Source organism: Oncorhynchus mykiss, chromosome 17 (assembly GCF_013265735.2).
Source record: "Oncorhynchus mykiss isolate Arlee chromosome 17, USDA_OmykA_1.1, whole genome shotgun sequence".
NCBI lineage: Eukaryota > Metazoa > Chordata > Actinopteri > Salmoniformes > Salmonidae > Oncorhynchus > Oncorhynchus mykiss.
The window spans coordinates 31,858,665-31,872,105 of NC_048581.1; the positions used below are offsets into that span (position 1 = coordinate 31,858,665).

At 43.0% G+C, this 13,441-nt stretch overlaps 1 protein-coding gene across 2 annotated transcripts; it reads left to right on the forward strand.

Annotated features, from left to right (window-relative positions):
• Window positions 1-1,678: 1,678 nt before the first annotated feature.
• On the forward strand, window positions 1,679-13,101 carry cmdg (malate dehydrogenase, cytoplasmic). Of its 2 annotated transcripts, none has more exons than XM_036949727.1 (9): window positions 1,679-2,047; window positions 6,718-6,816; window positions 7,049-7,145; window positions 8,045-8,220; window positions 10,271-10,393; window positions 10,710-10,886; window positions 11,586-11,699; window positions 12,098-12,187; window positions 12,640-13,101. In XM_036949727.1, exons 1-9 carry the CDS (start codon window positions 1,994-1,996, stop codon window positions 12,760-12,762), a joined length of 1,053 nt encoding a protein of 350 aa, XP_036805622.1. In that variant the 5' UTR covers window positions 1,679-1,993; the 3' UTR covers window positions 12,763-13,101. The 2 variants fall into 2 exon arrangements, with proteins under 2 accessions (XP_036805622.1, XP_036805623.1); XM_036949728.1 differs by lacking the exon at window positions 1,679-2,047 and adding an exon at window positions 5,374-5,530.
• Window positions 13,102-13,441: the final 340 nt, after the last annotated feature.

Consider the following 13,441-nt stretch of genomic DNA (forward strand, 5'->3'; position numbering starts at 1 on the left):
ATTTCTGAGCACAGCCTATCACTTTTCTCATGCAAGTGGTGACCTCTGCTGGTACAGTATAAGAACCGAACCATCAACTTGTTTAGCTTTCTTGAAACTAACACTATCTCAACATTTTGTCTCATTGCACCTTCCTGAATAGACCACTGGCGTCATGACACCTTCTTTCATCTGTAACCACCGGAGGCTGGTTGCACCTTAATTGGGGAGGAATTGCTCAGGGTAATGGCTGGAGCGGAATCAGTGGAATGGTATCAAACACATCAAACACAAGGACGGCTTGTAATAATGGCTGGAACGGCGCAAATGGAATGGGATCAAACACATGGAAACTATGTGTTTGATGTATTTGATACCATTCCACTGATTCCGCTCCACCCACCTTATTGTGGGAAGCTTGTGGAAGGCTACCTGAAACGTTTGACCCAAGTTAAACAATTTAAAGGCAATGCTACCAAATACTAATTGAGTGCGTGTACACTTATGACCCACTGGGAATGTGATGAAAGAAATAAAAGCTGAAATAAACTATTCTCACTACTATTATTCATAATAATGCAGAGTAAAGGATGTGGTTTGGTGACATCATAAAGGTGTCTGTTTATTTTGTCATTAACTACCTGCACAATATTGTGAGTGACATACCCTTCTTCAACATTAAAATACAGGCTGGGGCCCAGATAACAGCACATGGAGAGGAAAACAGCAGTCTGGTATAGTCATTACAAGCCGTCCTCCCCTCAGCATCCTCCACTGTGTAACCATCAAAACAATAGACATAGATACTTTTGTACCTGTTTCCTCCAGCATCTTCACAAGGTCCTTTGCTGCTGTTCTGGGATTGATTTGCACTTTTCTCACCAAAGTACGTTCATCTCTAGGAGACAGAACGCGTCTCCTTCCTGAGCGGTATGACGGCTGCGTGGTCCCATGGTGTTTATACTTGCATACTATTGTACAGATGAACGTGGTACCTTGAGAAGTTTGGAAATTGCTCCCAAGGATGAACCAGACTTGTGGAGGTCTACAATTTTATTCTGAGGTATTTGACTGATTTCTTTTGATTTCCCCATAATGTCAAGCAAAGAGGCACTGAGTTTGAAGGTAGGCCTTGAAATGCATCCACAGGTACACCTCCAATTGACTCAAATGACATCAATTAGCCTATCAGCAGCTTCTAAAGCCTTGACATCATTTTCTGGAATTTTCCAAGCTGTTTAAAAGCACAGTCAACTTAGTGTATGTAAACTTCTGACCCACTGAAATTGTGACACAGTTCATTATAAGTGAAATAATCTGTCTGTAAACAATTGTTGGAAAAATGACTTGTGTCATGCTCAAAGTAGATGACCTAACCAACTTGCCAAAACTATAGTTTGTTAACAAGAAATATGTGGAGTGGTTGAACAACGAGTGTTAATGACTCCAACCTTAGTGTGTGTAAACTTCCGACTTCAACTGTACATGCAATGTAGCCTACAGGCCAGCAGAGGCATAGGCTAGCATATAGGGCATAGCAGCAGAAAAAAATGTATACTCCTGCTGCATATGTACATTATGGTGTCCTTATTTGACCCCCAAAACACACCACACCTATGCGGTTCTCAATTGTAGGCTAGTGATGTCATCAACCAAACCCCCCTCTCACCCCAGACTTGATCATTAGGATAGGCTACACTTTATGCAACAGTGATCATTAATGGGCTAAGATTACGGCGCAGTCAATCTATTTTAGTCCACTAAAGCTTATTTGCGAACTAGACTGTAGTGCGAGAGAGAGTGACTCCCGGGTGAGACTGATAGATAGCGGATCCGAGTATAACTGCATAGCGGAGCGCGTTTCTCGTCCTCCGGGCTCGCGTTTCCCTGAGGTTGCTGCAACGCTCTCTATGTCCTTATCTCCCCGACAATCTCGCACTGAACTATTTTCAGCTGGACTCGCAAAGACAGACGGGCGGACATACTGTAGCGAGGGGACGGACCCGGGTTCACCATGTTGACATTGTTGTCAGCGATGTACATAGTGGTGCGGGCGGCATCGTCGGAGGTAAGAGGCTTCTCCTTGACCGCAACAGCATACAAAGGGGGCTCTCAAACGAAATATGAAGGCTACCTTTGAATAAACTACAGTTGCAAATTTGACATTGACTCTCCTCCATATAGCACATGTCTTGTTGAATTACCGCGATAAACTCTTACCAACCTAATCTTATTGGGTAGCCTAGTGAAACATTGGTTTATTCGGATCCATATTAGTTTTTGCAGAAGCTTCAGCTATTCTCTCTGGGTAGTGGACACTATCCACTAGAAAATGATAGTCTCATAGGCTACTATTTTGTGGTATCTATCCGTAGGCTATCCCTCAGTCAACAAGACATTCGAATTGAGTAGTCTACTCTGAGGCCTACTCATTCATAATGTAGCCGACAGACTGTCTGTGGCTGGACTGTCCTGTCTGTGTGACCCCATCATCATCCATTCATTCACTGCTTCCACTACGCAGCTTTGGTAAAGGGTGGCAGGTAGCCTAGTGGTTAGACTAACCGAAAGGTTGCAAGATCCAATCCCCGACCTGACAAGGTAAAGAAAAACAAAAGAACGCGAGCGGGTGTTCATTGCAGATTACAACATGGATAGCTCCTTGCCACCCAGTGCATCAGACAGTCGCTGCCTCCATAGGGAAGTCAACTATTTTCACCGGGCGATTATGTAACATTAATTGCACACTTCCCACAATCATAATGAAACGGATCTAATTAAGCTATAAAGCACGAGGGGCTGTGCAATATGGCCATATATCACGGCAAAGGGCTGCTCCTTTGAATGACGCAACACGAGTGCCTGCATGCACCCCTTAGCCGTGGTATATTGGCCATATACCACAAACCCCCTAGGTGTCTTATTGCTATTATAAACTGGTTATCAGCGTAATTAGAGCAAGCAGTAAAAAAAAAATGTTTTTCTTATATGGGTGGTATATAGTCTGATATACCACGATTGCCAGCCAATCAGCATTCAGAGCTGGAACCGTCCAGTTTATAAATCGTTTTTTTTTCTGTTTGCATAACAGTAATCACATTTTTAGCCATGCAGTGTTTTGTTGGAGTGTATACCGTGTGTATCCTGTATATAAGACTAATAAAACTTAAATAAAGGTAAATAACATTAGGTAACTAAGTGACATGTTATATCTGCTCTGGAAAATACTAGGCTGCATGTCAGTGTTAGGTCCTGGTTGCTTGATGTAATAGAGTGGACATTAATTATAGTTAGAAGTCAACAGGCTTAGTTCTTGAAACGGGTTCTTTTGAAACCTCCGAATGTATCTCCAGAGGGACCTGCCAGAAAGGATGGAATTATGGCGCTTCCCAACTAAATTGTATTCACTAAACCTAACCTTGTTCTTACCCCCACCATAGAAAAAAAAGCTAATATGCCTGCTCATCAGTTGTGAAGATAGTGCCACCTTAGTCTGTTCTATTGCCAAGCAGCTTGTGACTAGTCTACCAGAGCCACATCACTGCACTTGACTTCAAATGACCCCACTCTTGACCCCAGTGGAGGCTACAGACGGACTTCTTGTTCCAATAGTCTTCTATTAGAAAAAGTTAGGCGGACGTTATACTTACTACTTGAGGATGAATCATATTTTCTGTTTGAATTAGGCTACCAGTTGGCTTATGACCGATTTGATTTCACCCACCTACTAAATAAAGATGCAGGTCGTAAGGCTGGGAGAGGACGTGGTTTTCAAGTTAAACCAATATGCACAAATGTTCTCCAGCACTTTCACTTATCAGTGGTCATGAAGCAATGAGGCAATGAAAGAGAAGTGTCTCCATCTTACAGACAACGACCATTAATAGTTGCTTAGTAGTAAATCACCAAACTAACATTTAACTCAGTCTAATCAGGCTTTTGTTGGGTGTGAATGAATCGTTGCTTGAAATATTGTTCATCATGTAATAGTCGCTCTTATTAACTTTAATTCTAAACCATTAATAGATCATTTATAAACCATGTTTTTGATTTGCTGAACATTAATCCGGTTGTTATGCTCAATCTTTATAGAAAAATGCTGTGTGCTGTAATGTAGGTGTGATGCATTTGTAAAACCAAACATAGATTGATATCAGGGTATAGGCCTACTTAGGGACAATTCATTTGCTGAATTCAACTTGGTATAGGCTACCAAAATTCCACTCAAAACATCCCAACACAACCCTAATGAATATATCTGATTAATGAAGTGTATAGATTAAAATGTGTGTTTTCTTAAAAATAGATTTAAAAAAAGCTTGGCCCAGTGCAAATACTATGCCACCCTCCTTCATTCATTGTATATATTGTATAATGTATATATCTGATTAATGAAGTGTATGGATTAAAATGTGTGTTTTCTTAAAAATAGATTTAAAAAAAGCTTGGCCCAGTGCAAATACTATGCCACCCTCCTTCATTCATTGATTAGAGTACAGTGAGAACTGCAAATAACTGTGTACAGAAAATCCCTAGGATACTGTCGATCCAGTCCTTCTAGAGGAGTGATGAACGTTTGTTAATTTATTAAAAAGTTATACAAAATGTGCGGCTAAAAGAAGCAAGAAGCAAGGTATTAGCAGTGGTGTAAAGTACGTAAGTACTACTTAAGTCGTTTTTTTGGGGTTCTGTACTATTTATACTTTTCACTACTTTTACTACATTCCTAAAGAAAATAATGTACTTTTTACTCCATACATTTTCCCTGACACCCAAAAGTACTCGTTACATTTTAAATGCTTAACAGGACAAGAAAATGGTCCAATTCACTCACTGGTCCAATAACATCCCTGGTCACCCGTACTTCATCTGATCTGGCGGATTCACTAAACACAAATGCTTAATTTGTAAATTATGTCTGAGTATTGAAATGTGCCCCTGACTATCTGTAAAATAAAAAAATAAAAAATAAAAAAATCGTGCCGCCCAGTTTGCCTAATATAAGGAATTTGAAATGATTTATACTTTCACTTGTACTTTTGATACCTAAGTATATTTTTGAAATTACATTACTTTTGATACTTAAGTATATTTCAAGTCAAATACTTATAGACGTTTACTCAAGTAGTATTTTACTGGGTGACTTTCACTTTTACTTAAGTCATTTTCTATTAAGGTATCTTTACTTTTACTCAAGTATGGCAATTGGGTACATTTTCAACCCCTTGGTATTAGTAAAAGGAGATATTTGAACGCCGCTCATACACAGGTTTTTTAGATGTATGGTCCATATAAGGTTATATGGGCGTGGCCTACGATAACAACGAGCTCGGGCTGCAGCAGTTCTTCATGGGGAATGTGTTCCTTTTCGTGACTTGGGCGGGTAAAAAGACCAGCATCAGTCAATATTCAACTACAGATCCCAGGACAGGAATCGAGTGCGCCACCGTTTGACATTTCAATACAAGCGCAGAGGTGACCTTTCTGTCTAGTCCTAGCGGGAGAACAGTGTTTGCAGGCTTAACTAGATCATCTATCTCAAGTGAATATGGTAAGATGTATGTTTATTTTGTTGCTGTCAGTTAGTGCTAACTGTTATATTAATGATGCATCGAAAGTGTTAGCTTGCTAGGAAAATAGATGCTTGTCATTGCTGATGATCAAATTGGGTTTTGTATCCGCTTGTCATTGAAGCCGGGAGCTAGCATCATCGGTTAATCTAATGTTTGATCCAAAATGAGTCTGATTAGATTTCTGGCCAACGTTCACCATGTCTTTCTGAAGTCGTTTGATAACGTTATTCAGGAAGATGGCCAACCAGCCATCTTGTGCAGTGAGAAGAAGTATGAGGATGTTGGATTTTTTTAATCGTCTCTATACTACAATTGCGAAATTAAGAAGATAAAGTGCCTGATTAGGAAATTGTTTCCGTTTTTTCACACTAGTAACAATGTAGCCGCGGTGCCTTCTCTTCTCAGTCGTTATGGCTACATTGTTGCAGTAACAGACTTTCGCGCGTGGCATTAGTATAAATTGCATCATTATCGTCATTCATTTCTTGATGACAATGGATATCAAGAACAGCTTGAGTCGCCCATTTTGAAGCTATTGGACGCGTTCCTCTGCTCAGGCGTTGCTGACGCATGCCAGGTCTTACAACGCCTGGATATGTATTTTATGTATCAGCTAACTACGTCTGTTATAGCAATCTGTCAGTCAATGACAGTCGATGATGTGGCACGCAACCATTGGTTGATGCATGCAACTTCTGAGCAGGGGAACCTGACCAACATATGGGCATTGCGTGCATCAACCAATGGTTGCATCCTTTGCGTCATCCACTTACCGATTTGCTATAACATATGATGTGGTTAGCTGATACAACGCCTGGATAGGTATTTTACGTAAGATTCGGCATGCGTTACCAGGAACGCCTGTATGTGGAATATAACTTGGGTAAAATGTAAAAGCCATACACAATAGCCTACATATAGTTCTTAATCTTTGCTCTTTCAAACAACAGTTAACGTTATATCACGGAAAACGGCATTAAATGCACTTTATGGGCTAATGCAAAGTGCGTTTCCATCTGTCAACACTGAGTTTTGTCATTTTAATCAACATAGCAGTCAGATGCGATTACTGCCGCTTCATTTGCTTATCCCTGCTATGTAGGTCATTACTGCTGTGTTAGAAGATTGCACAGAATGAGTATGGGGTTTGTGTGTTGTTTTGCAGGCCGACCCAATCCGTGTGCTGGTGACTGGCGCTGCTGGACAGATCGCCTACTCTCTGCTGTACAGCATCGCCAAGGGAGATGTCTTCGGCAAGGACCAGGTAACACGGCCTACTTCTATCTGCTCTCTCTCTCTCTTTCAAATCATCTTTGGCCTCGAGAGAGCACAGGAGGCAGATGGATGTTATAACATGTTGGCTATAATGACGCTGTTACATAAGCACGTGTGAATTATACATGGGATGTGCATTTTTGATGAGGTCGGGAGGGACAGATCTCATATTTTTGGCCGTGGTGAATGCAGATCCCTCTTTGCATTCGTTTCTGTTCTAGCCCATCATCTTGGTCCTGCTGGACATCCCTCCCATGTTGCCAGTTCTGGATGGGGTTGTGATGGAGCTACAGGACTGTGCTCTCCCACTCCTCAGGGGTGAGCTATGCTTTTCTATTCTGCCTGGGCTGGCTCTGAGAACATATGCACCCATTATACACAGGCATGCTTTACATTCTGTGTCCTCCCCCATCTGAAACCTATTTAAAATGCGCTGCGTGTGTATGGACTGTATTTCTGTTTGCACCTCCCTGCTGCTGCGGTACTTTTCCAGTAGCCCTAACTTCACAGCAGCAGGAATGGTCCACAACAGACTGCTGTGGGAAGGAGTATCAGAAAGGAGGCCTCCTATTAGTCGTTTCCCAAGGCCCTATAGGAAATTCCAGCCAATCCTGAGAGTGGTGGGGCAACAATAGGGGAGGCGGGGTACAAGACGTTTCTTGCACCAGTGAGCCCTGACTGAAGTTCATCTTGATAAAACGGGGAATGAGTTTTTCACTAGTGGCCAGAGACCAAACATTATCTATGAATTCAGACCATTTGGCAGTGTTTCAAGAAAATAGACCATTTTTTTTCAGCCAGGTGTAGCCACTGTGTGGTGTGTGTGTACGGAAATTACCTAAAGTCATTTTCCACACAGAGACTTTGTCCTTATCTTGCATTCATGTACACCCAGATGGTCCTGAAATGGCAGTATAATTACTGTAAATAAAACACTTAGCTATCACCACAAACAGAAACTGCCACCACACCTACTATTTTACTAACTTTGGCAGACATTCTATGATCATAGCAATTGTTTTTTTAACGCATCATCATAATTTAAGTCAGAATTGTATTGCTTTTATGTAAAATCTTAATTTTATGTTAATTGCTAAATCCAATACAAACAAGCATCTCTCTACAAATGTGTCTGTAACACCAAACGTTAACTACATCCACTCTATCCAACACAATATCCATGGTAACTAACCCCCCCCCTCCCCCCCCCCTCCCAGAGGTCATCCCTACCGACAAGGTGGAAGTGGGCTTCAAGGATCTGGATGCCGCCATCTTGGTTGGCTCTATGCCCAGGAAGGAGGGCATGGAGAGGAAGGACCTCCTGAAGGCCAACGTGGCCATCTTTAAGACCCAGGGTGCCGCCCTGGAGAAGTACGCCAAGAAGACCGTCAGGGTAACTGTCCCTCTGTGTGTCTATGACTCGGCATGTTTCAGGCTGGCTAGAGAGGGGGAGGGAAACACCCCGTGCCAAAGAGATAGCTCTCATTGCTAACGATAATCAAGGGTCATGAAGGCACAACAGTATGGCGAAAGCCAGGTTGTGGGGTGTTGAATGATGTTAAAGGGTGTTTTGGGGAAAGGTTCATCATTTGCTTGTACTGATGTAAAAAAATATATTTTCTTTTTAATTTTTAACCCCCTTTTCTCCCCAATTTTGTGGTATCCAATTGTTAGTGGTTATTATCTTGTCTCATCACTACAACTCCCGTACGGGCTCGGGAGAGACGAAGGTCGAGAGCCACGCGTCCTCAGAAACACAACCCAACCAAGCCGCACTGCTTCTTAACACAGCGCGCATCCAACCGGAAGCCAGCAATGTGTCGGAGGAAACGCCGTGCACCTGGCGACCTGGTTAGCGCGCACTGCGCCCGGCCCGCCACAGGCGTTGCTAATGCGCGATGAGACAAGGATATCCCTACCGGCCAAACCCTCCCTAACCCGGACGACGCTAGGCCAATTGTGCGTCGCCCCACGGACCTCCCGGTTACCTCCAGTTCTAGGACATTTTGAAGTGAACCACTACAGATTTGACAACTTTCCTTCCTTTAAATTCATACAACTTTTTGACAAATCAGACTATAATTTGACCTTTTTTCGCATTTCAAACGGGCCAGTTTTATTGGACAGCCTTATACTTCTATGGTATAGGCGCAAGTTCCCATCTTAATGGGCTGGGTTCCAAAGCCAGGGATGGAAACTACTCCATGCTGGTGTCACGAGGGGGCCTTTGGCCACTGCGGGTTTGCAGCAATAACTAGACGTAAGTGTGACAAACACAGCCTCACTTCTTCTATGGTCAACTACTTCTGATCCAGGAATGTGTGTGAATAAGAATGGGCAGGTTTCTATATAGCTACATAAGAACTGGATGCCCGTCCTCTAAAGTAGGTGTGTTTTTAGAAGAAGAGTACTTTATTAATCCATACCAGATGGAAATGTGGATTCTACTTTACCCAATCCCTCCTATATATACGCACACACAAGTACCCATATTAGGCAGAAGCAGTGCAGCGACCCCGGTGAGCAGTTTAGGGGTTGAGTGCCTTGCTCAGGGCCACAATGGCGGGAGATGTTATCTTTCTAGGATTGGCACTGGCAGCCATAACACTCACGTACACACAGAAATCCCTTTAAATCGAGCTAATCCTTGACCTTCATTTAAAGGGGATGTATTCTGTGTGTGACATCTATCTTTATGTTGATTTATAGGCCATTTAGAAAGTGTCAGTATTTCCCTTAGTCATGACTCATGTTTCTGTTGCACTGCTACTCTTTTTTTTTTATATATTTTTTTATATATATATATATATACACACTTATTTTTTATTTTTTTTAAACTTTGTACCCCTTTTCCTCTCCAATTTCGTGATATCCAATTGTCCCATCGTTGCAACTCCCGTATGGACTCGGGAGAGGCGAAGGTCAAGAGCCATGCGTCCTCAGAAACACAACCCTGTCAAGACGCACTGCTTCTTGACACACTGTTTGCTTAACCCGGAAGCCAGCCACACCACTGTGTCGGACGAAACGGCGTACAACTGGCGAACGTGTCAGTGTGCAGGCGCCAGGAGTCGCTAGAGCGCAATGGGACAAGGACATGCCGGCTGGCCAAACCCTCCCCTAACCCGGACGACGCTGGGCCAATTATGCGTCGCCTCAGGTCTCCCAGTCGCGTATCGAACCCGGTGCTGTAGTGACGCCTCAAGCACTACAGTGCCTTAGATCGCAGCACTACTCGGGAGGCCTCTGCTACTCTTTCTGCTTTCATAAACCAAGTGTATGCTTTTAGATGTATAAATAGTCACATGCAATGGCACAAATGGAGATGAGGACTTAAAATAGGACTTATCCTATTCTTGTTTCCTACTCTGAAATTGAGCTGTTCCTGAGTCTGTAGTTTGAGTGCGTGATGACTCTTTGATGTTTCTCTCTCTCTCTCTCAGGTCTTGGTGGTGGGAAACCCTGCTAATACCAACTGTCTGATTGCCTCCAAGTCCGCCCCCTCCATCCCCAAGGAGAACTTCTCCTGCCTGACCCGTCTAGACCACAACAGGGCCCGTTCCCAGGTAGGCCAAAGCCAAGAGGCTCCATCCGGAAAAAGCCACTAGTTCCTAGCCTCTAGGCACTTGATGTAATGTCCAATCCCAAATGGATCCCTATACCCTATGTACTTCTGGATATCTGAGAGGATTAAGTGTGAGCAATATGATTGGCTAGTTAGAATTTGTACTATATTGCTTAAACCTAGTAAATCATCTTATCTCTGGAAGTGCAAAAGGTGTAGCTATAAATCTATTTGGAATTTAGATCTGAAACAATTGAATGGGTATACCAATATGGTCAAAAATCCCATGAATTGCATCACAGCCTGTCGTCCTCTAGGTGGCGATGCGTTGCGGCGTGCCCGCTGATGCAGTCAAGAACGTCATCATCTGGGGCAACCACTCATCCACCCAGTACCCCGACGTGCACCACGCCATGGTCAACGTGCATGGCAAGGAGGTGGAGGCGTACAGCGCCGTGAAGGACGACAGCTGGCTCAAGGGAGACTTCATCTCTGTAAGTGAACTCAAGTTTTTGCTCTTCTGAGCTAACCCATTTTGACACAGTTTCCCATAAGAAATGTACTATAGGGCATTCTAACAATTTGCTTCAAAAGGCATTATTCTGCCATTTAAAAAGAAAAATACAAATAAATGTATGGCTTTGTTTATGAAAATGTTCAGGGCCTCAAACTGTACAAATGTACCAATTTTCATGCTTTTATGAAAAAGTAAACAATTCCACCCCAAATCTGCACACATCGCTTGAAGTACTGCTCATAATCTAATTGTATTTGTCACATGCGCCGAATGCAACAGGCGTAGGTAGACCTTACAGTGAAATGCTTACTTACAAGCCCTTAACCAACAATGCAGTTTTAAGAAAAATAAGTGTGATCCTTAATATAAAAATAAAATAATGCTTTATGAATGTAGTTATACACATTTTATGAGTGGCTATTTGCACCTATGTTGTGTATGCGTAGCTCATAGGTATTATAAATGTGTGATCCTTACCTGAATGAATCTCTTCACATGGAAAAGCGAGCGTAGGTTGTGGGTGTCATTTTGGACCCCATATCTCATCTTTTAATAATCTCTTATCTGAATATAATCATTTTCACTGAATCTATTAATCTCTTTAGTCCCGTGTTGTAATGAAGCAGTCCTAAATCCCCCTCTTTCCCTCTCTTCCTCTCCTCTCTGTCTCCTGCAGACGGTGCAGCTGCGTGGTGCTGCCGTCATCAAGGCCAGGAAGCTGTCCAGTGCCATGTCTGCCGCCAAGGCCATCTGTGACCACATGAGGGACTGGTGGTTCGGCACTCTCGATGTAAGCCGTGTGTTTGGGAGGTGGGGTGGAATGGCGTCAAGGATCTGCAGCAAATCCCCCCCTGTTCCCCCCCCCCCCCCCCCTCCAAACTCCATAAAACATTTAACGCTAAACAACTAACATTGCTCAAATGTTTATATTTTGAAAAGAGATTTCTCAGAACAGAGCTCCATGACTGCTCATTATTTTATGGAATCCACAAACATGCAAAGCGTTTTGATTGGTTATCTCAGACAAATTCATTTGAATTGGCTGTACTCTTAAGTGGAAAAATAATATCATAGGGTTGCATGATTCTGCAAACGTTCCCTGGATTTCTGGAAAACCTGGGAATTTGTGTTTTTTTTTGTTTGAAGCTGTGTCCCTGGCCTGACTGTTTGTTCTGTTGTTATTTTCAGGGTGAGTTCATGTCTATGGGTGTGTACGCTGGTGGAAACTCCTACGGAATCCCCGAAGACCTCATTTACTCATTCCCTGTTCATATCAAGGTAAGGCATAACCATAGAGATGGATAGAGGCCTATTGTGCCACAGTTTATTTACGAATTGCCAAAATGAGTCACTCATAGCCCTCAATGGCTCTGCTCGTTCTGTCACAGAAGAGGCCATTGTATACATAGGAGATGGGCTGTCTTGCATCTCTATGGGCATAATTAATCAACCCTGGCAAGGTGAATTAATAGAACATATTATTTACCGATGGGTGATTATTGAAAGTCATTGTTACCCAACATCAGCTTTTCAGAGTTTAGGTTATACCAACATAGGCCTACTATTGCAAGCCAGCAGTGTACACAGACCTGTCACATTCATTTGCTATTGGAAAATGAATACAAAACTGTGTTACGCAGAGCATTATGGGTACTGTAGTTGTGATCCTGGACTAGATGAGATGTGCTGAAGAGCCCTCTGTTTGATTCTCATCCATATTCTCTCCACAGAACAAGTCATGGAATATCCATGACGGTCTGCCCGTCAACGACTTCTCCCGCGCCAAGATGGACGCCACAGCCGCCGAGCTGGTGGAGGAGCGAGACACGGCCCTGTCCTTCCTGAGCCAGTGACTCGCGGTGCCACCTGCTGGCACACCGCCACAACAACAGCACTTAGAAGACCCCCAGAACCCTCCTGACTCACGTCTGTGACCAATACACCCACTCGAGTCCCGCTGCACATTTGGCGAGTGTGTGTACCTCTCTGTATGTATGTGTGTGTTTCACTCTGTTCATCTCTTTAAGGTAACGGTTATTAATAATAAACCTGTAATAAAAAGAAAGCTATCTAAACGTTGGCCTTTGTCAGAAGACACTGGAGGATTGTCCTTTGGGTAGATGATAACGCACAATAGCTCTACTGTACTCACACGTTATCCAACAATAAAAACAGGTACAACTGATAGCTCATTCTGTGGATTGTGGTTGGTTATTTGACTAAATATCTATAAATCTGGGCCTCCCGAGTGGCGCAGTGGTCTTTTATTGCTGTGCCACTAGAGATTCTGGGTTCGAGTCCAGGCTCTGTCGCAGCCGGAGGACGCATGGCTCTCGACCTTCGCCTCTCCCGAGTCCGTACGGGAGTTGCAGCGATGAGACGACTGTAACTACTACCAATGGGATACCACGACATTGGGGAGATATATATTATTTTTCATCTCTAAATCTAGGGTTTTATGTTATTTTTCAGTTAAGTTAATATTGAAGTTTACTTGGAAATATAAGTACGATAGTTGTATTTCTATAAATA